General features: G+C 39.8%; 2 protein-coding genes across 3 annotated transcripts in view; one reads left to right on the top strand and one right to left on the bottom strand.

The window, feature by feature from the left end:
• Positions 1–2036: 2036 nt before the first annotated feature.
• Positions 2037–9934, top strand: lfng (LFNG O-fucosylpeptide 3-beta-N-acetylglucosaminyltransferase). 2 transcript variants are annotated; one of them, XM_081366524.1, is made up of 8 exons: positions 2037–2580; positions 6912–6960; positions 7228–7330; positions 7427–7580; positions 7686–7771; positions 7852–8017; positions 8115–8200; positions 8302–9934. In XM_081366524.1, exons 1-8 carry the CDS (start codon positions 2167–2169, stop codon positions 8366–8368), a joined length of 1125 nt encoding a protein of 374 aa, XP_081222650.1. In that variant the 5' UTR covers positions 2037–2166; the 3' UTR covers positions 8369–9934. The 2 variants fall into 2 exon arrangements, with proteins under 2 accessions (XP_081222650.1, XP_081222649.1); XM_081366523.1 differs by having other exon boundaries at positions 7427–7771.
• Positions 9935–22180: 12246 nt separating this feature from the next.
• The window catches only part of ttyh3a (tweety family member 3a), a 70701-nt gene continuing 66272 nt past the window's right edge, over positions 22181–26609 (bottom strand). Inside the window, exon 14 of the mRNA XM_081380319.1 lies at positions 22181–23570. Coding sequence (XP_081236445.1) covers positions 23496–23570 — 75 coding nt within the window. The 3' untranslated portion in view covers positions 22181–23495. The remainder of the gene's footprint in view (positions 23571–26609) is intronic.

Below are 26609 nucleotides of genomic sequence, written 5' to 3'. Positions count from 1 at the left end.
TGTCCTCAAATACAGCTAACATGCTGAAATTGCTTTGTTTACCCTATGCAAACATTCAAATCCCAAATCAAACAGTTGCGCCAAGCCTTTAGAGTTTGTGTTTTGGCAGGCGGGAAAGGGGGATATTCAGACAGGGAGCATCCAGTCTCATTTAGCAAGGATGCTTGCCACACGCATTGATACACCTCTCTTTTGTGCTACACAAATTTAAGTGACTATAAATAGCATAGTGGTAATCATATCCATTCATCTGAAATTCTCCATCATTCAGCTCCATATGCCATGGTGGGATAGTGGGAAGGGGTTGCAGGGTTGTTACAGGAATGGGGTTGTAGCAGGATCACTGGGCATTCTTGTGGGGAAGCGGGTTGCGCTTGATGGGAGATTTCATTTAATTGGAATTCGGCGGTAATGTCTTCAAACGGGGAAAGATCCAGGATGTGGTATGGAGGGCAGATGGGGGAGCCTTTTTTTTGAGAATGAAAGAGAGGATGGAAGAAAAGAAACTTTTTTTCTTCCCTTTTTTGTTACCAGAGGAGGGGGGGAAGGGGGTGACTGGCATGAATCTGGGAAACAAGCGGAACTTTCGCATTGTGTGGTTTAGTCCTGCTTTTCATTGCACAGATTGTCTGAGGAGTCTGACAAGGAGCCTGTCAAAGTGTTCCTCCATACCAGAGTAAAAAAAGGGTGCTGATCCTAAAAAAGAACAGAGGCCGGGGGAGGTTGAACCCTCTGCCTGGTTTCTTATACTTGTTTTAACACATTTTTTTGTTGGCTGCTTCAAAAGATTAACAAAAGATGCTGTCAGTCTGTTAGCAGCACTGGAAACTTTCACGCTTTGTCTTGGACCTGTAGAATTTCTGAATGAGCAACACTTTTTTTTAAATTATTCTTAATTACATGTTCCAAATGACCATTTCTTGAGTGTTAATATCTCTTTTATCAAAAACCAAGTTAGTTATTCAGCCTGACTTGAGAGTGAGGCCTAAAATGTGGTGTCGGCTGCTTGTTTTGCAAGCAAGCTGTTGAGATGGCTAGGATCTAAAGCATTTAAGTCTGTCACCAGCAGTTGCCGAGCTGTCAGCTGGAAGTCATGGTCAGGGTCGTGCTCCCAGCTCTACAGGCTCTTCATCGCAGAAGAGGCGCCATTTTAAAGCAAGCATAAGGATCATGCGGTTGTTTGAAGGCCTCACAAGGTCAGCTGCTGTGGATTGACTGGAGCACGCCATCATTGTGAGCTTGATTTGAATGTTGACGTTGAGAAATGGCTGGTACTTGATGTGATTCAACATGCCTGCAGTTGATGCTCCATGTCAGTAGCAGTCTTATTCTTCAGAGGTGAATCTAACAAAGACATGTTTTTAATTCTTTATTTTGCAATAACAAACTGATGTCTGTTTGTGGGACAATTTTGCTTTGTGACAGTCATGTTCTCGTTACTGTAAATGTAAGAGGTTTGCAAATTTAAAGAGTGCAGTGAACTCTTTACTGTAGGCTGTGACTTTAAATTTAAGTTAGCAATAAACTTTACAGAAAACTCAATCATTTACATTTTCATTTACTTCATGCAAAAATAAAGAAACAAATTGATTAATAGAATTGATGGAAAAAATAAAATAAATAGATTCTCATTATTTTCTTTTTTTAATTTTGGGGAAAATAAGACCCCACTTAAGTATTATGTAAACAGTATATGCTTACAGGATGTAATGTTGCAATGAATAAAAATCTATATTTACATATTTGTACAATTATTTTCAGCCCTGCTCCTGATAATGAAACATATGCAATTAGCTGTGATTCTAGCACATGTACATAGTTTGTTTTAAAAGAGCATGCACTTTGAAAATGTTTAGGCCTGTTTGTCCTCTTCACCCTCCCCCCTCTTTGTCCCTCGCCTGCTGTCCTTTAACGCGTCCTCCCATTGACAGTCTCTCTGCGGTTCCCACAGCACAATAGCCATCAACGCCCCGCCTACTGGGCGTGACCAATGCTGAGGGGCAGTTTATAAAAGCCCCTCCGAGTTACAATGAGGAGACTCTCTCAGCGCTAGTATGCTGCAGCTGTATGACACGCTTGTTTTTTAGAGGAGGCTATTGGAGCGAAGTTTAGATTAATGCTGTGTATATCACAAAGAGAACGTCCTTCTCTTAGAGTTTAATAAACATGCTGAAAACGTACGGTAGTAAAGTTGCGCTCTCCCTCGCGGGAGCGACAGTCACCTGTCTCGCGCTACTGTTATTTTTGTCGCAGCATCAGCGGATTCAGATGGATGAGATGCAGAACGAGAGTGAGATCGGGTTGCGCTCACTGCAGAGTCTGGGGGAATCAGAGGCTGATGATGGAGCTCAGCCTGAGCAGAATGGAAAAAAAGGATTCTCTGCCTATTTTTCTAAGCTGACCCGCAGCAGGAGGGAAGCGGATAAGCCCACCGAGGCGTCCGGAGCGGCGACAGACGCGCCGCCTGCTGAGGACATCAGCGCGGATGACATCTTCATCGCAGTAAAGACAACTAAGAAGTTTCACCGGTCCAGGCTGGATCTACTGCTGGACACCTGGATCTCCAGAAATATGCAGCAGGTATGTCAGTTTACACTGTTACAAAATGTTTCCATAACTTGTTGACGGTTTTGGTTAGGTTACATATAGGCTACATATTTCACCAGCTGGAAATAAATGGGATTTTATTGTCGTGATGGCTACGAGTGTTTAATATCAAGTCACGCTTGTATGTATCTTTATACATTATATGTAAATATAATTAATTTAAATAGTACTATTTTGAGATTTATATATATAAAATGTAGCACGAATATTTTTCCATCATAATTGTTGCAAGTTTATTTTCCTTTTTGCAGCTTACATTACCTAATGAAATTACTTTAACTGTGAACATTGCTGTTTCATGTTAAACATACAGTAGTATAATGGTGTTCCACTTCAGAGACCCTTTGGATAATGCCATTTATTAACATACCTAATAATAATAATAATAATAATATACAGTTGATTAAGTAAAAATGTGTGGGAAAATATCTTATCAGCCTATCTATGGTCTTAATACTAACAAAGTGTATCTACAAGCAGGACCCTAAAACTTTTAAAATAGTTTTTCAATAGTATTATTTGCATGGCATAAAAAAACAAAACAAATCATATTCATAGTCTCTCTGTGCTGTCTGTAGCAATTGCTGTGTTGCTCACAGAGCGATGGGTGGCTGTAAGTCCCCCCTTCTCCCCTCCTGCTCCATTGTTTGGGGTGTCCTCGTGAATACGCCAGGGCTAAGGATGCATCATAGCAGCGGCTTCAGAGCTGTCCCCTTCTCAGCACTAACAAAGCGTCTTTCTGAAGGGGGAAAGAAAAGCTTTGCCAGCCCCTTGTCTCCCACTCTCCATGGGAACCAGGGATCTGGAGCAGAGGCTGGGTCAAGCTACCCAAGCGGTGGGAAAAGAGAGTCTTCGTTATAGAGATGCTGGGTGGCACAAAGGGACAGCATCTATAGGCAAGGAAAGGCTTTTCAGCAGCATGCCGAGTGGCTCACAGTATGAAAATACAGCTCTGAGAAACAGGCCTCTTTTGCAGCCCGCACAAAAGCATTCTCGGCACCTCGACAGCAGCAAGCACAGAGCAGTCAAAGTGATTTTACCCACCACCTAGAGTGGTCGCTTAAACATTTTTATAAAAGTCCGTTTAATTTGCCTCGGGGCTCTGTCACAATCAGTTTCTCTCACACCTTGTCATTTGAATATGACACAGCTAGCAACACTTTTATATGCTTGCAGAGTCTGAGTACAAAGATCATTATGTCTGTGAAGGTACTCTGAATACAAGAGCATGTGGAATGTGAAAATTTAAATCAGACAACTTTAGCTTCTGCACTCATTCAGTCAGCTCAGATTTGTCTTTCACTATCCAGCTAAACTGATATGACCACTCCAGGCTTCAGGCGAGATTGGAAAACTAAGAGTCGATGGAAGTTAACCCACATAAGAGAGAGTTAACAGCAGGGATTAATAGCAGCAGCTGGTGGGGAGCAGTGCAGACATAAAAGACCAGTGCAGACCAGAATACAAGGGGGAGTTCTAGGAGAATGAGTGCCAGGTGGCCTGGTCTCAAAGAACAAAAGATGGCCCTAATGCCAGCTATATGAACCCTCACATGTACACATGGAGGGCCGCTCTCAAATTATTTTAACATTCATCAGTGCAACACCTGAGTATGTTAAATCCCAGTTATTGTCATCTGAACGGCCGGGGATTATCCCAAGGACTCCGGTGTACTGTTTGGCCACTTGCCACAATGGCTGGCACCAGACAAGTGTTTCAACGGGCCAGGCATTGTTAGACCTACAGCATGGGAACTTTGTCACATATGCCAAGTGAGATGTTGCGTGACTGACATTGTGAACATGTTCATAGGGGTTAGAATCTTGTGTAGAAGGATCTTTCTAACTTGCTTACCTACTTCAAATGCTGCCCTGACGGGTGATGAACAACTCACTGTCTTGGGCTGTTTACATGTAAACACTGAGAGTAGATCCAATCTGTGTCTGCTGTTGACACTTATGGCAGCCTGTGGCTCTTCTTGGTGGGAAACTGTCTTGTCTTTGTTTAGAGTTAGTCACGGTCAGCTAGAAGCTCCCCTACCCTTGTCAGTATTTCTCTGAGAGAATGAAACCCTAGAGCTCTGTTGCTTTCTGAGTACTTGTTTCTGATTATTAAAAGCATGCTTTATAATTATATTGACTTGATGAGTCAGGACTCTTGAATAGTGTTATTCTTTTCAGTCAGATCTGCCCCATTTTGAATTGTTCACGCTGCAGCTTCTGGCTTCCGCTGTTTCTCTAAATTTCCCCCCTGGAACAATGCAGCTTCCCCAGTGAGAGAAATTCACAACAATGAGAGAACAGCCTGTGCCGCGGCTGTGGTATCCGGTGTCCAGTTACACAGACAGCTACCAAATGCCATTAAGATCAAATGCACACTTGGTTGACGCAGAAGAAGTACCATGACCAACCTCGTTACTTCTATCTGAAATACTTAACTGCATAATTACTCGCTGTTTAAGGCAGTAGTTTCTCTGGCTTAAGCACAAGATGGTAAAAGCTGTGCAGATCTATTGTGGCACGAGTCTGTGCAAGTTTCTGGTCTCTTACTGGCACAGGTAGAGGGAGCAGGGCTGTGTGGTGTTTAATAGAGGGAGTGACATCTCTCCACTTCCTTCCTGGGTAGAAGGAGACAGACAGCCAGGCTCCTTGCTCTCCCTGCCCTATGCCAGACCTGCCTTTGGGGGGGTGGGAAGTCCTACCAACCTCTGCCCGCTCATCAGAACTCCAAACAACCGAACGATAACCCTCATCCTTTCTTGTGTGCCGAGAATGCTGGGAAAAGTGCATTTAGAAGACAAGACTTGACATTTATGAAAGAAACCACAAAAGGGTCATTTTGGCTCACAATATCTTCAATAAAAGGGAAACGGAGAAACAAAGCCTTGCACCAAGAGAGGCCTCTCTTTAGTTAACCACTGCAGCTGTATGCAAATCCAGGCAAACATATTTAGGCTTTACCCAGTGACAGCTTTACCCACTCCTCATTGTCTCAATGCAAAGGGACAGTGGGAGAAGGGTTGGGGGTGAGTGGCCACACACACACATTGTAATGCACTAATCAGCTCTGAGGTTTCTCTCTCTGTCAGTGCCCGGCCTGCCTTGGCAGCTGCCTGTGTGATTAGTCTGTCCTTTCAGCGGAACTCTGTGCAAACAGCGCCTGCCTCTGATCCTTTACCCGGCCCAACCGCCAGCCCTCCCTGAACAAACAGAGGCCTTGGGCCTTGGCCCCCGAGTGCTGCGCTAAACATCTGCTTAGAGTTTGTTCTGCAAACCAATCAGACATTATCTTGCAATGTTTGAACGTTCAAAAAAATGCGACTGTGGAAAGGGGGAACCAGTCCACGTGTGTGTGTGTGCGTGCTGGCATTTGAAAGGCAACAAAACATGAATCCACTGTTGAGATAAAGATCACAAAAGAGCTGAAGCTCATAAGAGAATAGTTTTGTAGCGTAGGTGTACATGTTCAAGGCCAGTTGGGTGTGGGCAGGTTGATCTGTTCAGACACGTGGCTGTGATAAGGCGGCGGGTGGCAGGTGCTGTCTCACCTGAGGTGGAAAGCAAACAGGTTAACGACAGTGCATGACCAGGGGCATGCCGCCTTTTCATCAGTCTGTCTGAGGCGTGTGGCGTCTTCTTCTCAATGGCTCCTTTGAGCTGGGGCTGCTGCCTTGCACCTGCTCTGTCTTATCTCCCACAATGAGATCCTGATCCCACCCCTTCTATTTTAACGTTAACAAAACCCTGAGGGGTCAGACGTCAGTGAATGCACACTGGGGAGAATGTATATTCATCAATCCGAGTATGTTTGGGAGAATAGGACATGGCGCTCCTTTCTTTTCTTCCAAATGACTTGGCCATTCTTTTTTGGGACATTTTTAACATGTCTGAAGTGGATAGAGGGATGAAGAATGGAAAGACTTGGGAGGCGGTGAGGGGCAATGGAATGGGGGTGGAGTGTTGGGGGTGGTGGGGGTAATTGGGGTGGTCTGCTCCCCGCTTTGTTCTGGGCCTGGGATGCTTTGGGGCGCAGAGCAGTTGCCATGGAGAGACTGACAACAAGAACAAGGGGCCTTTATTTTTGGGGGTAGAGTTTGGCTTGTTTAACTTGCTGAGTTTTCCATGGCGTAAAACTCAGACAATGGTTCCTAATCAGTCCGCTTGGGATAAATAGCTCTCGAAAGCACGATTCCAGTTTGGAACACGCCAATTCCTGTTTCGTCTTTGCTCTGGTGCAGTGATTAATTGACGAACTTGTGTGACTGCATTGAAAGAGCTAACCGGGCTTTGTCTTTGTTTTTGCAGACGTACATCTTCACGGACGGCGAAGATGAGGAACTAAAGAAGAAAATTGGTGAGTGCAGCTTCCTCAAGCAGAAGTCACAAGGCTAGAAATAAGCAGACATTCCCTCTTTGATATGCGCATAGTTTGGACTCAGTCTTCTAATCCTCTTAAAAATCCTGTGCTTAGTCTACGGCGGCTGGGCTGTTAGGGGGGAGATGGTAATAGGGCGCGTGCAAAGTCACCTGACCTATCAGATAATGGCCATTTCTCAAGTGATAGACATAAGTGGAGTATTACATGAACACTGACAAAGTATCCATCTTCTTGTCCAATCAGGAAGCCATGCCATCAACACCAACTGCTCTGCTGCCCACAGCCGCCAGGCTCTGTCCTGCAAGATGGCAGTTGAGTATGACAAGTTCATCGAGTCCAGAAAAAAGTAAGCATTGTTTGATTATTGTTACATTATGAGTACCTGTTTTAGCGTCAAAGCAAACCATATTGGATGTTCTAATGATATCTCTGTCTGGTTTAGGTGGTTCTGTCATGTGGATGATGATAACTATGTGAATGTGAAGACATTGGTGAAGTTGCTGTCCAACTACCCTCACACTCAGGATATGTACATTGGCAAACCCAGCTTGGACAGGCCAATTGAAGCCACAGAAAGACTTGGGGACAACAAGATGGTAGGTTTTCCAAAATATCCTCAATTTTTATATACATTGGTTGTTAAGATGAGGAGGAGAATCGAGTTAGGAACAGAAGCTGATGTTTTTGTTTCTCCATTGCAGAGACCCGTCAATTTCTGGTTTGCCACGGGAGGTGCAGGCTTCTGTATCAGCCGTGGGCTAGCTTTGAAGATGAGCCCTTGGGCAAGGTGCAAAAACTTTTCAACTATCGTAATGCAGCATCTAAGAACACAATGTTTTAAGATATTAATAGACTTTGTGTTGACAGTGGTGGCCATTTCATGAACACTGCTGAGAAGATCCGTCTTCCTGATGACTGTACCATTGGATACATCATCGAGTCAGTTCTTGGGGTTCCTTTGACTCGAAGCAGCTTGTTCCACTCACACTTGGAGAACCTGCAACAGGTGTCCAAATCAGAAGTACACAAACAGGTAATGCGCTTTAATGAAAGCTTGATACAGGAACATCTTGGTTCTGTAAAATACAGTATAGTTGTATTAACGCACTGTTTCATTCGATTTCATTTAGATTACATTGAGTTATGGAATGTTTGAGAACAAGAGGAATATCATCAACATGAAAGGGGCTTTCTCCGTTGAGGAGGATCCATCCAGGTAAGACAAATTTCTTAACATTCTAGATCATATTTGGATGTTTCTCTTATTTAAGTCTGCATGCATGTACTAATATAATCTCTTTTTTTAATCTCTCTCAGGTTTAAGTCAGTGCACTGTCTGCTGTACCCAGACACTCCATGGTGCCCTCCTCAGGTTGCCTATTGAGGCAACTGGCTCCTCTGTTGTATCCTCGTCCCTCACTGCCTCGGTATCTGAAAGGCATGAGGGACCAGTGTGTTATTGAGCCGTGTGGCCTCTGCATTTACTCTGCAGTGGCGCACGGCATTCCGTGGTTATACTGGGCTGCTGTGCGGCCCGCCTTTAAACTGTTCCTTCCTGCCTGGTGCCTGATCTTCCTGTCCAACTCAGACATGACGGAGGGCCCGGCTTTCAGAAGGACGCTTTCAGCGCCAAGCTTTGCAGGCAATCAACTGTGCTTTATGTCGTTATTGTTGCTTGTATCCCATTTGCAATTCTCATAGAATGTAACTTTCTAGTATACCCAAGCCTTTTGCCAGCTTTATGTGCTTAGTTTTAATTTTAATTAGCAAATTAGAGCATACTTTATATTTTATTCTCTCCAAATACCATTCAGGATGTTCTTTCCCTCAGGTTTGATTTAACGATTGAAATCTTTAAAATAGTCGGAGCAGATAAGTAACATGGGTGCTTTATTATTTAGTTCTAAAGGACTCCGGACAAATTGAGTGAAATGAAGGTCTTTTATTTGCAAATTTATTTCTTTGATGTCAGTGTTATTATAATTATTATTGCTATTTTTTTTTTTTTATGATATTTTGTGCTGGCAATAGGCAAATTCTCCAAATATGCTGTCAGGTTATTTTAATCTGTGGCATATGAGGATTAAGCACTTTTCTCCCTAAATCCTCTGGGCATTTTATGGTGATTGAACTGTTATAACTTAAAGATGTGTGAAAATGCACCAAGTGGCCCAAATTTATTTAATGCCAATGCATTTACACAATCTTGGCTGATAGATATGAGATTTCTGGCATGATTTATTATATATATATATATTTAGCTTTAGCTCAAAGAAGTGGGAGTTGCACAGCTTGGTTTGAATGAACTGTTGGTTGCTCAAGTAAAGTATCGCTTAGCAATCGCTAACTCTTTTGAATTGGCACCAGGGCCACTGTCAACACAATGCACATTGTTAAAACAGATGGAAGCTAAAGTTTAAGACGTGTTTATAGCACAGATCCGAGTTATATGATTCCTCTTGCACAAAGTGGTCTGGCCTAGAGCCATAGTTTTTCCCATTCCTTCACGGCTGGCAGTTGGACATCACTATGCCGACTATACAAAACATGTTAAGTGTGAGCTTTACATGAGCAACAACAGTGATCCTAACAGAGTTTCGGTTTCTCTGTGGGAAATGACCCATATTGGGTGAGTCTGTATATATTATGTAATAGCAGTATTTATGTACTGTGCCATTTTAAAACAATTGTATTGTACATAATTGTTTAGATATTCTATGCATTTTGGTCACCTATGGATCAGGCCTAGTTGATGAGTCCTTTAAAATGTCTCTCTCTTTTTTAAATGCTCTGAAATTTGCTAATGGCTGTAATTTATAGTCCAGTATCTGGATTCTTTGTTCAAATGTTGTCCTCTCAGGGATCACAATCCTGATATTTTTACCATGGGCTACCTTGGTAATTCCCCATTCAGCTTTTGAATAAAGCAGCATATTTGCTAAGAAACTTTGCTGCACTGTTGTTTGTTTTCATTCTGACACACTACATACATATTTCAGATTTAAAGGAAGATTGGCCCAAAAATGAAAATTCTGCCATCATTTACTTACCCTCACATTGTGCCAGACCTACACAACTTTCTCTATTCTGTAAAAAAAAAAAAAAAGGAAAAATTTAGAACATCTTTTTCATTCAATCCAGTTGAATGGTGACAACAGATTTTCAGTAGTTAGAAACTTACATTTTTGTTTGTTTCTCACACAAATCTAACATATGATTCATAGCGACCACTTTTTTTTTTTTTTACCCACAATGAATGGTGACCAGGTGCTGACAATCTGCTTTCACTGTATGGAAGAAAGCAGCGTTGTCATTTTCAAAAACTTTTCCTTCCAGTTCCTCAAATGAAAGAAAATCATACTGGTAACGAGTACAAAATGACATAATTTTCACTTTTTTTTGGTGATCTATCACTTTCAACAACATATAAGACTAACAGTGAAAAGGACAAACTTTGCGCAACACAGACGACTTGCATCAATCACTGGAAGTAAAATCATTGCCAGACCACAGAAGTTCAGAGGCCAGTGTCTCTTACTCTGTCAAAACTGTTGTGAACTGTTACTGAAGCATGCAAACAAAACAAACTTGGCCTCTCGTGGGTTTCGAGTGCTGGCACTGACCCGCTGTGTGTTGCTTGCTGAATTAATGAAACACACTTGAAAGTTTAGTCTCACTCACACATAATTTATTATTCTACAACAAATGCCATGGGAAAGATCATTTCCTCACTACCGGTTCTTTCAACACACTATATAAGTAACGCCATCTGAGGCCTTGCATATATAGGGGAGAACGAGTTAAGATGTGTCACCACCTTAATTTAGCAAGCTGTGACCATTAAAATATTCTAATATAGAAATATTAGATGTTTAATATAGTTGTTCTAATATTCAAACTTTTTCTTGCTGGTAAGTGAGCAAGTAAAAGGCCTTTTAGTATAATTCTTAAAATGTCCAGCTTCAAGTCATGGCACATTAATCTTTAATGATTTTTATAAAGTAAACATAAGAATAACGTTTTACATTGTTATATTTCAATATTATCATTTATTGTGTTTCGAAGCATTTAGGTTACTTGATAATCTATTCATCAATTTATAGAAAAATCATGTTAAAATGTATCAAATATGACACATTTGAGTGTCATATTGTGAGATATAGAGTGACAACTGCTATTTATATGCATTTTACGCAAGTAGTCTGCTAAAAAGATTGAATTACATAAACTGTCAGAATTTTATCTTACTGTAAAAAGCAATCAGTTGGGAAACCATAAAGTAAATAAACTTAAATTATTCGTCATGCGTAATTGAAAAAAATAAGTTATGTGAACTTGACAAATTCACATAACTTAATTTTTTCAATTACGCATGCAGTTTATTACTTAATTAATTTAGGGCAACAGGTTTCCTCACCTATTTTAGGTTAAGTTAACCAGTCACTTTTTACAGTAACAACAATAACAACAACAACTGCAACAAATATTAGAAAGCATATTTTGTTCTGCTCTACTTTTGTTGGATGGTCACAGCTGCATGAAATAAAGTTAGATTTAGTTAGTCTGGTCTCATTGAAAACGTCAACAGAGAAAAAATATAATATGATTTACATAATCAGAATCAGTAATATGTGCAGCAGCCTAGAAAAAGAAACTGAATTTCTTTCATTGGATGAATTAATACATTTTGAAGACTTATTTTCCTTCGGATGAAGGAATTCCTCCTCATAAATGGGAGGTCAACAACAGAGATGTTGTAAATGTTATTGCAAGTAGATACAAATCCTTTTATTCCTTCAAACATTAATAACAGGCTGAGGTCATATTTTGAGAACTCAACCACAAACATTAATTCCACACCCCGATGACACTATTTAATATACTTTTGAAACCACAATTTTTTACATTCCAGTCAGATCACAAAGATCCTATAACAAACATAATCATGTTTTTATTAAGTCACATCTGTGCCTATTTTAATGGTGTGAGAGTTTATATTCTTAAGCCACGACTGCCTGTTTTCCCATGAGTCTGAGGGCAGAGAGGGGATTTCTGCATTCTTTAGGGTAAGTCTGAGACACGGATCACCCCAAAATTAACCACTGCACCGAAAAGACTTACTTCAATGAGCCTGAATCATATTTCTTCCTCCCAAAACCCTCTTTCAAGACTTCACACTGTCCATGTGTCATATGTGGCTGCAGATGTCAGAAAACATGTCTGCAAGACCCGAAGCATCAGACAAATTTGAGCATGTGTTCGCTCTCACTATACTGTAATAAACCAAAGCTATGATTATGGGTACTGGTCTTCAAGTCTGCATTCCAAGAAGCTTTTTATTTAGGCTGAATTCACACTCAAGGTGGATTGCGAGACTGAATTATGCAAAGCACTCTTTGCAGGGCAGACAGCCAGAGAGAGGTAATCTGCCTAAAGGAAAGACAACTGCCTAAACACTACTGAGGTAGTTATCAGTTAAGAGACACCAGGTGCCTCTAACCCGACTGTACACAAAACACCCAAAACATTACGTCTTCAGTGTGGCATATAAACAAAGCTGCCTGTACCGTAACCAAAACTACTTGCTTATGACCTCAAAATTATAGTGAGGGTTATCAATGTGTAAGCTACACCCAAACATTCATGCCATTCATCAACCTGAAGGGCTTATTAATGAGTTCTGCTAACCACTTAGCTAGTTGGTATGACAAACATTACAGAGAACCGAGCTTTAGAAATAGAATCCATTTCCGTTCTCATCCTCGTGCCAAATTCTCATTTGTAATTAAGACCTCGAGGTCTGTTTTGACTGCTTCTGCACTGATGCGTGAAATACAGTCAGACCACACAATGTCTGGGTCCGAAAGAGACTGGAAAATGACTAAAAAAAGTAAAAAAATAAAAAACTCTTGGATTAAAACACAACCGATCGCTCCCTTTGACACTTGACCTAGATGTATCTCGCAATGCCAGTTCCTCTTCAGAGAGCCCAACAAAAACACTAGAGCTTTACCGAATTCAAAAACATCAGACCACAAACCCACATAGCGGTTCGCCAGACAAATAAACTGTTGCTTGAGCAAAGTGACCGTTGCATGGTTTCTTGAAAAGAAGATGGCAATGTTTTTATTATGAGTCAGAGGGCCCTGCAGCTCCTCATATCTTTACATACTCAAACCTTTTGAACTCTCGAAACTGATCATAGCAATAAACGGTCTGTATTTTTTCCCCGTTTTTGTTCAAGCTACATTCATTTCGAACTTTATATTATCTGTCTCTTAAGTAGAAATGTTTTTTTTTACTCAAATCCAGTGGCATATTCTATGTCCGATTAAAAGAAATGTGGTGAAAGAAATTATGTTGCGCCAAATGTGTACAGTCCAACATCACAAAACTTATGCAGAAAAGTAAAAAAGTAGCACAAAAGGATCCGCACATAACGAATAAGGCAAAAGCTCTCCAACTGTTTGTTTATTACTTCAACAGAGGCCTCAAAAAGACATGCAAAAAAGTGCTGTGCAAAACGTTTTTGAGTGCCATATTCGATTAATAAACCGTGTTCAGTGAAGTAAAAGGGCTTGCAAACTCATAGTGAAAGCTTCTGTTAGATAGCGATCAGACAGGCTTCCTGCCAATTCTACAGAAATAACTCCTCTCATAAAGATGTTACTTTCACTAGCGTTATCATCTTTGTAACATCTTTTGTGGTTACTAAAATGTTCTGAGCATTATTAGTATGTTGTTGTGCGTTCATAAAGGTGTTTTGAGCACTGTTATTGTTTATGTAGTTTGCAAAGTTACACAGTTCAATACTTTAGGGTTAGGGGTTCGTTCAAGTGAGGTACCAGATAAAAGTTTGAATATTTAATAAAAAGAAAGCAATGGCAAGGTTGCTTTTATGTTCAATTTGAAAGTAAACATTTAAGATTAGCATTAACACTAGTCACCGCTGTCATGCTAATCTTAAATGTTTACTTTTAGTCACTATATTAGCCCCTTTCACTCAGTAATCCCAGAACTAAATTACCGTAAAATTACCAGAATGATTTATCGGTAAATACACAAATATGCTGTTTACAAAAGTAACAGAGTTCTGGCTTTTCATTGACACATCAGCACAACAATACTGGTAAATTCTGTAGTTATTGGGAATTATCTTTAAACGCAGAGGAGAGGAGAAGCGCTTTAGTTTTACAGTCTGGTCAATTTGACATGTTATTATTTACATCTGACAGCTGTATGGTATGATCACACTGAACGCATTTTTGCTCTTAAAAATGTGAGACGCGCATATCTAACTGCAGAGCCGTAGCGCTGATGATGATTGGAAAAGAAAGCAGGGTCAATAGCGCGATGCTGAAAAAGCTGTCAAAGATCTCCATCTAGCGCATATTTACATCGAAAAACTATTAAAAAGCAGCTGAACTTTTATGATTGACCCAAAACGTTTTCGGACCTCGTATGTGCTCATACCTCTAATCTTCATTCTTTGTTCACACACAGCATCATACCGGTAATTTACTCTGTTTCAACTTCTCATACCGGTAAATTGCCAGAACTGAATTACTGGGAGATTTTAACAGGTCCTGTTCACACATGATCTCCTACCGGTAATTCTCTTCAGTCAACTCTTTTGAGAGGATATAATTACAGCGAGTGAGCGCCTGCACACCACAGCAGTTCTCCAGGACTCCCAGCCACTGGCTGGATCTGTAATCCCTATGAACATGTGCTCAAAGGAACTGAGGGACAATCTCCTAATCCAGCTATCAGATATCCTCGGCCATAGAGCCTTTACCTCACAGAGCAAAAATGTCTTTTTCAGGGATTCTCATGGAGGGTTATCAAGCATGCTGAGAGATGTCTCCTGGGTGTCCCACGTGTTGAACATTCATTCATTCAGCAGTTCATTTGTCTGTACATTTTTTTGTTGACTTCCTTGGCAAAACTGCCAAGATGAACTCTCACCTGGATGACAACAAACAGAGTCAACTCATTTCAAGGTTTTGTTCCACATTTTAGAAACCAGCATACATTTGAAATAAAACACCAGGAGACAATGTTCTGCCAATTGCAAGGCAAAATGTTATGTGTGATCTCATTCTCTACATCCTACAAGCAGATCTTTCCAATGGCTCATTCTGGAAAATGTGATCTTTCTTTGGGCCCTTTTAACTTTCTTTCATCAGTGTCTAGCAAAGGCTACATCTGCATAAATTAACATTTTACTATTTCCAGTTGAAACAAAAATTGGGTGGGACTGTATCCTACACACACACACACACACACGCACACACGCACGCACGCACGCACGCACGCACGCACGCACGCACACACACACACACACACACACACACACCAGCCAGTAAGCTTTACTTCACACAGCATCTACAAATTTCCTTCTGTCATATTTTACATTGGTTATTGAGGAAGCTGCATTATTTAAATGTGTACTTTTTAAATTAGAAGTTCAACTACAATCAAGGAGCTTGAAAAAGTAGTTAACTACCAAAAAGTAACTAAAACAGAGGGTGCAAGAAGGTATTCCCCAGCACAGACCATTACAGTCTTAAAAGTTATGTTGAACAGGGAGGGAAGGAAAGTTATTATAAAAGAGCTTGTTGTGATGCTAATGTTAACTAAACTAAAACTATTAAAAATAGTTTCAGAAACAAAATAAAATCTAAATATTCAATGAAAATGGAATTGAACTTTGAAAAGAAAATCAAGCAATCTTGTTGTTGCATTTTCACAAATAATTAAGCATAAAACCTTGTTACACTGGTTTACACATTGTTACTGTAGTAATAACTATAAATTATGCATAATTACGTGCAACTAACCCTAACCCAATAGTAAGTATAGTTAATTATTATCACACAGTAACACAGACACATCAAAATATCTTACTAAAATCATATGAGGTACTAAGCTTCATCTAATGGAATGAGAATTGTGCTCCCCCAAAGCTGGGATGAGTGCGTGAACTAGGCTATAGGGGAAAGTGATCTTTTGGTGATTCTCTGATGCAAAGCAGAATGCAAATCAGTTAAACTCAAAGATTTCTCTCAGGGCAGGACAGGACAGGATGGTGCTATTAACTGATAAACAAGTTTATTCACTCTAACATCTTCAGTTGAGCCAATCAGCCACTGGATTGTTTAACATCCTGCAAAGGTGCGTGACAGGACAGTAATCAATTAGCCCCTTTCACACAGAAATCCCGGTAAATTACCGTAAAATTGCCAGAATGACTTTACCTGTAAATACACAAATATGCTGTTCACACAACCAACGGCGTTCTGTTTTTTTTACAGGTAAGGGACATTCCCAGATATATACAATAATATACAAAATATCGGTAAATTCTGTGAAGTCAGTCATCAGAAGTGATCTTTAAACGCCGCGTCGTCGGCTTCATCCGCCCACACAGAGCACATTACCGGTAATTTACCGGTGATGTTACAACTTCCCTTACTGGTAAATTGCCGGAACCAATTTGTCAGGATTTTTGAAAAGGTTCTGTTTACACATGATCTCTTACCAGTAATTTACCAGTAAAGACTGTATGTGTGAAAGGGGCTAATATCAACAACCAACTGTTATGAGTAATAAACCCAACTGCTTTCCTCCTCAAGGTTTCAGTTTTGACATGTCATCTTCAACGGACACAACAGACCGAACCTCCTTTAAAGGAAATGAGTCATGTTCACTATAACTGGAGAGCTCAGCTCTCCAGCCCTTTACCACAATGCTGTTTTGGTGTAGAGCAGCTTTTCCTGCAGTTGTTCATTCTTGAGGTATTCTGGGGTATTCAGAGGCAACGTGGTGCACTAATGTGGGTTATACCTTGTTAACTTTCCCTTGTCCCTGCGCTGTGGTGGGAAAGAACACAGAGGTATATAAATTGCGACAGTGAGGGGGAATAAAGCTGACAAAATGGGTAAGAAAAGAGCGTAAGGCTCAGAATAAGCAGCCTTAGATGTTTCTGAATGGTGTGGGTATTAGAGAAGAGCAATGGGTGGAGTTTGAGAGAAGTTAACTGACAATCAAAGCCAGCACTGGAGGAATGCCTGCTTCTCCACACTGCTCTTAAATAAAGGAGAGGGGACAACAGGATTGAGTCTTTCAGAGTGGCCTGCTCCTTCCTGCTGGTGGAGAATGATGTTAAAAAGAGCCAGTGGGGTGTGAGGAATGGGTATGCAGACCCCCTGAAGACAGCTGCCCCTCTGTATGGATCTGAGGAATCTGCCCTGTCACCGTGACTCAAAATCTTTTCCATCTAGATGGAGTGTAAAGACAACTGAAATTGACCTTTTCTCTTCTTTATTCTTACACGGGCCGGATTGAATTTTGATATCGGAAAACATTTTTAGGTAACACTTTTCAATAACATCTCATTTCTTAACAGTAGTTAATGCATTAAATAACATGAACTAACAATGAGCTACATATTTCTACATCATTTATTAACCTTAATAAAAATGAACGTGTTCATGTTATTCACAGTGCATTAACGTTAACTGATACAACTTTGGATCTTAAAAAAATTAAATTTTGAAATGAACATTAATCGAGATTAATAAATGCTGTACAAGTACTGTTCACTGTTTCTTTAAATTAACTAATGGAAACAAACCTTATTGTAAAATGTTAGCAGTTTTTATTTCCATTTGTAGTTCTTCAAATAAATTGTTAAATTATGCAAGAATGTGGTTTAAAAAATGTGGGGACTGGAAAAGTTCTCCAATATTGACAGCATAACAAAATTAACATCTGCTAGGAAAGCCCCCAACAGTTTCCTGACAAACAGAAATCATTTTTCAAGCAGATGGTTGCAGATGATAAAACCCCTGAAGATATATCACCTATGATCAGACACATTGATATGTCCACAAATAAAAGGCCCAACCGTGAAGCGAGGGGAAGCCACACTAAATGTGCTGGCATTAAGCCCTGCGTCTAATAAAAGCAAATCTGCTATGGAGGGTTGTTTCACAGGAGCCTGCATGGCATCACCCTCATTTCCATTCACTTAACCACACCACTGCATTCGCAATGCATTCCTGAGGCTCAACAATAGGGGCCTAACTCAATTTCCAATTAGGCTGTGCAGAATTCCATTTGCGATCCCAGTTACGGAATAAACCTGTGGCATTTTGTATTAGATGGAAAAGGGGTCCTGTGACACATCCGCAAGCGTTTTATTTGTGTGGATTGGTAAGCTAATTTGTTTCTTTGATGCCTGTTCACATTTTGAGTTTGTGACTTTGTCTGGCTCTCAAAAAAAATATACGCATTACATTTTTATGGACAATGGAAGGAGACAAGCAGGGTGTGCTCTGTGTAGAAATCCCTTGATTATGTGCTTTGTGTTTTCCCAGAAGTCCACCCTCTTCCCCTTCACGCACACACAGGGCCAGTGAGGCGGTGGCTGACAGGAAAGCCACTATGGTGGGTGTCTGTCCTGTTTGTGACACTGGCCCCCATGACTGAGGTCATAAACACAACACTCTGATTTCTGTTTTCCTAGCTGTCAGCCCCCAGGCAGCATTCAATGCATTTGACTTGACTGAAAAATCTTTAGGCAACATTTTAAAACGTAACGCACGGAGCTCCAAACATTCGTACATTCAGAGAAATAAACAACAGTGAAGTTGTAGGAAATTTTGATTAGATGTTACTAAGGCACATGAAAAATTTGGTAAAAAATAACTTTTAACAGTAGCTAATATATCTTTGTGTATGTATGTATGTATGAAAAACAGAAATTATTAATTAAATGCATTATTAATGTAGTGGAATTCAAAACCGCATAGGCCTACTCTCAGCCTTCAGTGTTATATAGTAAGTAGGCTATACAGATTTTCAGTAGCCTACGTAAACAATTCCCTATAGAATAGACCAACTACATGATAAAAAATTAGCAGTAAATAGACCTTTTTATGTGGAAAATTGCATCCCACGATGCAATGCTCTCGACCGTCCATTTCCAGTGTATTTGATGAATCTGTTGCAATTTTTTCCATCTCTTTCTTAACTCATTAGCCTACTTAATGAGACTGACAAAAGCCATTATTATTATTTCACAACGTTTGATTAAAAGTTTTAAATTACTAGACAACTCACCGGAAACAGTTAAAGTAAACGTGATACGTGATGTCACGTGACAACAATATCTAACAAATAGCGTTTGAAACGTTCTTGGAATAATAAACTGTTTCACTTACTGTTTTTTTTTTTAAATACTAGGTGGTAGGCTATATAGCAAGTAGTAAGCTATAGCCTACCCTTCCGAACTTGTCCATAGTAAAGTCCTCTCTTTTGAATGACACAATGCTGCCCTCCTGTGTTTAGGTTTATACGCTAGAACGAAGTCAACTGTGCTCTTCTATCCACAAGCCATAGAGGGAGTGATTGAGTATAAAAGATTAATGGAGAACGTACACTCATAATAGGCTAAATGAATAAATAAACATATATATATATATATATATATATATATATATTAATGTATTTTTTAATGTATTTTTCTCTGTACAGTCTTTGCTGTAGTGACACAGAAGATGTCCATGGCCAGTTTGCTATTTTAAAGAGTGCGGCTTATGTGGTGTGATATAGCCTAATTACAATATTAAAAAAAGTTAATGACAAGTAAGCTAAAGATGATTGAATAATTAAATGATCTTTCACACTTCTCATGATGTTGGATTAATCCGAATAAACACCATTCTAAAACTGTAATTTAATATACTCACCATAGTTACAAATAAAAGTTCTGCAGCAGAGAGATCAACAAGCTAATAGTTAAACATAAGACACGTGTATCAGTTAATGTTAGGTTTAATCTTAAAGTTCAAGCTCAGTAAAACATGTACAACATTTTAGTAACTGAAAAAGGTCATCCTACAGTGAAGTCATATAAAAACATCTTGATAAAAGACCAAAATCATTTATTCGCATGAAAGAGACAAAATATTTTGTGCTTGCTAATATGTCTAAAAATATGCCAGACAAAAAAAAAAAAAAAAGATAATTAAAAACGATCTGTTTGTACTACAACAATTCCATGTCCTTAATGGGCCATTTTCTTGCAAATATTTCCTTAATGTACTGTATACACATTATTTTTGCAGTATGACATTACCAAGGAGTAAATGGCGACGTAAATTCAGAGATCGCATTATCACAAACGTGGTCATTTACAGAGAAAAATAAAGATACTCCCACAACGTCAGGCTCATGTTCACAGGTGTCTCATTTGGTTGCTCAGGCCACACAGAGCTCATGAGAAAAAAAGTCCACTTTAAAGATGAAAAACATTTAGAGATTCACAGAAGGTACAAAGCTGTTGGTTATTGGCACAGTCAAGGATGTACAGACCTCGTTCATTGATCAAAAAAAAGCATCAACCGAGAAACCAATGCAAGCGTCAGTAGCACACAACATGGCTCCATTCCACATTTATAGGATGACCGTGCTTTGAGAAGCAGAAAAAGAAAAAAAGAAAGAAAATGAAATAAAACGCTCACAGTCAAATAATGAGCTCTGTTTGTTTATAGCTGTGATACATCCCTTAATTCTCCTAACCATGAAGTTCTTGCTTGTCTTCATAAAAGTCTGGGAGTCTCTGAGCAACTTTGTCACATTGGCATTTGTTTTAAGTCCCACATCCCCATCCACATTTACAAAGCATGCATGCAATTCCGCATTCCCACACGACTTTCTGTGAGATGGAAAATCAGGACTCAACAATAAGAATGACCCACTCGACCGGGGTCAGCATGAAACTTCACTTATGAACCTTTATCATTCATTTAGAGCTGTCACTATTCACAGCTCTAAATGAATACATACATACACACTTCATATTTAATGTGAACAATATCTAAAATGTAAATATATATTAATGAAAAAAATTAATTATACACACATATCTTCAGTAATTTTGGGGGGGGCAAGTGAAAATGTTGGACTAATAAAAACGTATTGTTGAGCCCTGAATATGTGGTAAGGACATGACATGGACTAGGTGTCCGGAAATCCAGACGTTGGCAGTATGAGGGAAGAATGTGGTCCTGAGGTGTGTGAATGTGAGATAGATGATGCCTATGGTCTGAAAACATTGGCACCCTTATATGAGGTCCAGAGCACCAGAGAGAGGTCTTTTGAGGAGACAGGGAGTCCAACCGGATCAGATGCCAGCTGCTGGCCTTGTCTCATGTGCGTCTGTGCTCTCATCAAGGGGAAAATATTCAGTTTGACAGCACATCACTTTTATGTCTTCTTCAGGGATGGCAAGATTCCTCTCAACTCTGGGAATGGAAGCAATTTGTGGTACAGAAGCAACAAGCCCAGGAAATTGTGGGCTTTTGAAAGTCACACTGAATTACAGCAAAAGTTACTGAGGCTTGCGGTCTCTCTTCAGTTTCTTTGAGAAGAAGAAAAAAACAAGACGGGCCATTGATGACTTCACTTCCTGACATATTGGTGTCCCCCTCCCTGAGGACTCCACCGATCAGCAAAATTAAGGTTCAGATGTTCAGTTTACATTGTGTACAGTACAATGAACTCCTCTCCCAGCCTCTTGCCTGGAACTGATGAGCGATGATGAATCGTCTTTGAGCTGGTCCCAGTGTCTCCGTATTTGTACAGTATTAGGACAAATGTAATGTTCAGATAAGGTCCCAGCATCAGACAAAGCAATTTTAGATGTTTGCTGAATTCAGATTAAATGGAGTTGAAGATATTCAGACACAAATGCAGTTCGAGGTTGTCCAGATCATCAGCGTTTGGTCAAAATCCAGATCATCAGGGTTTGGTCAACAATCTGAAATTCTCTCAATTTCCTTTTTGTTAGGCTGGTTTGTCTGGCTCCGTTTTTTCCAGGTTTTCCAGCAATGGCAGTGGATATAGCCAAGTTAAATGAGTAATTTGTTTAATGCAGTCCATGTATATTGAGAAAAAAACCCAACAAGGATTTCATTAGCTACACGGCATCTACAAACCTTAATCTCACACCAAAAACTAAAGCCTTTAAATGAGATGAAAAGATCTATTCTTCCCACAACCAGCGTATGCTACAGATTTAGGCCTGTAACGTACTATACGCAAGTACAGAAATGTAAAAGCTAAACTAAACTAAAGTTTGCTAAAGCGAGCATTTGTTTTTATCTTATTTCAAATTTTTGTCTTTAAGATCCATTATTCTCATGACAAAGCAACTTTTTGAAGAGAAAGTTGGGCTGTGTTCGAAATCACCCCCTATAGCCTTATATAGTGCACTATTTGAACATTATTGAGTGTATTCATTCAATCCCATAATGCACTGCAATCGATGTACACTCAACAGCTGGCCACTAGAAAACAAGCACAACAAGCGTCATGCCAAATGAACTTCTGCAACTCGACGCACTTTATGTGCACTAAGTGTCCAAATTCACTCTTTAATTATTCACTTATGTTAGTGGAGTATATTAGCAGTCAGTAGTGAATGAGTGTATAGGAGGACATTTCAGAAACATCCTTACTCAGCTAGCAACCTAAATAAAAAAAATAAAAATAAAAAAACACATCTGGCTCTCTATCACCCCCTTGAGTATGAAGGTTAGCGCCACAGGATGTGCAATACATTTATACTGCATTTCTGTACTAGCGTAGAGTGTGTTTCTGGCCTTATTTCTCAAACCATTTCATTGCTATCCAAGCCAAAAATAAGAGAAACCCTTAAACTCTTCCTTAGAGTTCTAAGGAAATTCTCAATGCTCAAGAGTTTCTCACGCTATTATGATTAGATTGGTCCAGTTATATTACAGTAGATGCCACTGATGTTAACGGTATAGAGTTGTACGTGGCAGTAGGTCCTGAAAGTGGAGAAGGTCACATTTCTTCAAATGACCAGAGGACAGAGGCCAATCAGGAATGTAGGGTTATGGGCATTAAACCCTGTCCAGTTCTTCAGTTCTGGACCTTTCTGAACCTCTGGCAAGAGCACCACAATTGAGCAAGGGCAGCATGGATCAACACACACATACACACACGTCACTCAACGTATCTGTACATAATGTAGTTCATACTCAGCACAGATGCTCACACACACACACACACACACACACACACACACACACACACACACACACACACACACACACACACACACACACACACACACACACACACACACACACACACACACACACACACACACACACACAAACACACAAACACACAAACACTCAGGGCTGAGAGTGACCCTTCTGTTGCCGCCACGCTGAACTAGCTGCCTGAACTGAACCGGCCAACTGGAAACAGCACAAGAGGCCTCTGGAACATTCCTCTGACAGCAGTATTTACATGATGCAAGGACGTCCTTTATCAGCTGGGTAGGAGAGCACGCATCAAAGATCAACATGGCTAAATGAGTAGGCCTGGGGTGAAACTTGTCTGGGCTGTGGGAACAAGACGTGGATGAGGGGTAGCTTTAGACTGAAGGGAAAGGAGACAGTGTTCCTCTAGTTTGCTGCGGAGCTGCTGTTGGGGTCGGGTCGGGCGTTTGCCAGGTACTTGGCCCTCATGCTGGATGTGTACTGGAGGGAGACAAAAAAACAAACAAACATACAAAATCATTTTGATTTTAGACTTAATTTGGCTTTTACACAAAGAACAGCCACTGATATTAAAACTGTGGCCAAATACCAAAAGAAAAACTAAAATCAGTCATTTTAAATGCCACGAGTGCATTTAGGCATTATAACGTTAAAATGTGGAGAATGAAAAATGGATTTTCACTCTGAGATTCGCTCGTTATTAAATTATTAGTGATCTTAAAGAATGACTGGTAATCTAGATGTAAAATTAGAAAATTAAGATATTTACAAACTATAAAAGGTCTGTAACATCAGCTAATAACAAATGGCAAAAAAAAGAAAGGTTTTAAGACAATTATTTGTATCTTTTGCTGTAGTGTGTCAGTAGGGAATATCAGTTTACATTTCCAAACATCCCTTTTGCCATTAATTATAATAATCCAGTAAGATTTTTGTATGCACAAGGAGTCTGAAAACAGCCGGTATGATCCAAACAGAGATCTCATCTCACCATCATACAACAAAAGTAATAAATAACTGGCTTAAAACCATTTTTTTGGGGTGAAAATTCTAACGTGCCAAGGACTTTTTAACAATACTGTATAATGCATTGTTTCCAAAAGTTATGATTAGATTGCAAATTTCCCCCCCAGAGTTGTACTTAAAGATTTGATATCCTTGTTTTGAGACAATTACAGTGTTAGTTAAATTCACAATTGTTTGCAGCACGGTTCACTTTTGAGTGAATCACACATGGTGGATGTTAATAACAGTTGTAAAGTGCTAAATAATAAAAATAAAATAAAATAACATATAATAATACAACTAAAAAAATTAAATAATAAAACTGCCACAGCACACCTAGACTCATTTAGACAGCCTTGTAGATGCAATATTATTGGGTTTGTAAAGAGCACACTATTGCAAAAATTGCAAATTTCAACTGTTCACTAAACAGCAAGCAGTTAAACTACACTATGAAATATACAACTAATGTGACTTAATAGTCAAGAATGAAGAGATATATTCCTTTATACTTCTAGTCCTAAAATGCCCCAAAACTAACGTAAAGCCACTTTTGCTTCCATTGAGCTAATTTTATTCTCACTGAAGTCTTTGACTGTGGCATGAATGTACTCTGTCTGCCTATAACCTTTGCAAAGTGGCTTGTTCAAACTTAATACAGTTCTCAATATAGTTTAGAGCATAATAACTTATTCCTTCAGTTGGAAAATCACCACGCTCAGTCACGTACCCTTGTTTCTAAATGAACGAAAAGCCTGTCCAATCTGTGCATTCAAGTCCAATGTACACTGATCCTCAACAGTGACTGGAGCTGGCAGCACTTAGTTAAAACCTAAATTTGAACACGACATGAGGCCGATACTGACTCCAGTATTAATGCATCCCTAATAGGACTACTTAATATGTACTTTTGAAAGATAAAAAGTACTAATCAAAGCATGACATGCCTACTGTTGCAATCTATCGAGCTACATGAAGTTACTTTCGTTCACAAGACTTAACGGGCAATCACACTGAAAGAGTTTTGCAATGGCAAAGCGATAAGAAGTTGATCATTTGTTATAAAGACCAATATCTCTGGAAAGGTAAAATGCTCGTTTGTTGATATTTCTTAAGATTTACCAAAACCTATTTGATTTGTTCATGATAGTTGTTAATCTCTAATGATAAGATGCTTATCAGTTTGTGGTCATAGGTTTATATATTTTTTTAAAATACAGTAAATTGCCCAAACTCCTGATTTTTTTCTCCATTCACATTTGAATATTCATTACTCTGTATAATGAGAGCGTTGTAGGTCTGTGTTTTATTGGTTGTTGTATCCCTTCTTCCCACTCCCTTTTCCACAGCTTTTCATGCCCATTTCTTGAATGTTTTTGTCACTTTAAAGTCACCATGAACATTCTTACATTTATGGACTATTGCAGCATTTATTTTAAATGATTTATCCGTGCACTTTTTTTTTTTTAACTGCCCTTGTAATCTTTAAATCAAAATAACTACCCTTTGCAGCAAGATCTCTTCTCTTCTCTGATGACGTGTTTACAGGCGTGAGGGCGGGACAACCTGTCACTCATATGACATCACAGCAGCAAACCACAACAATCCAATCAATTCCCCATGGACAAAATCAAGTCCCGCCCAGTTTTTCTTGTTCAAGAAGCCGTTTCACTCAGATATACGTCACAATAGGGAAGAAAAGACTATTGTAACTTCCGTTTCATGACGACTTTAAACAGCGCTGATTTTTAGCAACATGACTGCCAGGAACCATTATAAAGAAGACAGAGCTCAAATTTATTCAAACTAGACTTGAATCTATTAGCACTGCGGCTCAATGACCTCCGACGTTTTAATAACTGTCAGTGTGAATTCACCTTTAGGATGCTAATCATTAGCTAAACTAAATTAAAAAGCGGTTCTCTCCCTTAATGTCTGTGTTAATGCATTTATCCCTCTCGGTGTTCTTGGAAATTGGATTCTATGTCAGATACATGAAGAGTTAATACTGGTGGAGGGAGAACATGCTGCCCCACAGATGACAAGACCAGGGAAGCACACAACAGAAACACCAGGGGCGAGGGCAGCTTGCTTGGGTCGGGATGAAGGTGGTTTGGGGAGGAATCACGCTGTTGTTTTCTTGTTTTTGTAGGGAGGGAGGTGGGCCAATAAGTGGGAGTGGGGCATTTGAGTACCTGTTGGAACAGCTGAGGCCGTTACCAAAACGAGCGGGAACTCTCCGATGGCTTTAACTGCCAGCTGTGACGGCTGTTACTGTCCGTGGATGTCAAATACAACTGTGTGGATTTGCAGAAAAGAAAACGACAAGAAACTGTAGAGCAGATAGACACCACTGACATCTCCAGCTCAAGAAACACGCACACATGAACTCCCAACACACACACACAAACCAACACACAGGGTCTAGAGGACACAAGACCAGACACAAAGGTGTGGGGGGACACAGGTACACGGTGTGAGTGGGAATAACTTACACCAGCAAGTCCAGATAAT

Source organism: Scardinius erythrophthalmus (genome assembly GCF_964197995.2).
Source record: "Scardinius erythrophthalmus genome assembly, chromosome: 1".
Lineage (NCBI taxonomy): Eukaryota > Metazoa > Chordata > Actinopteri > Cypriniformes > Leuciscidae > Scardinius > Scardinius erythrophthalmus.
Note: the sequence above shows the minus strand (reverse complement) of the source record. Positions and strands in the feature narration are given on the sequence as shown.

Coding starts and splice junctions, on each gene's coding strand:
- lfng (XM_081366523.1), top strand. CDS start 2,167: ATGCTGAAAACGTACGGTAGTAAAGTTGCGCTCTCCCTCGCGGGAGCG. Junction 8,018..8,114: donor AATCAGAAGTACACAAACAG/GTAATGCGCTTT, acceptor GATTTCATTTAG/ATTACATTGAGTTATGGAAT. Junction 8,201..8,301: donor GTTGAGGAGGATCCATCCAG/GTAAGACAAATT, acceptor AATCTCTCTCAG/GTTTAAGTCAGTGCACTGTC.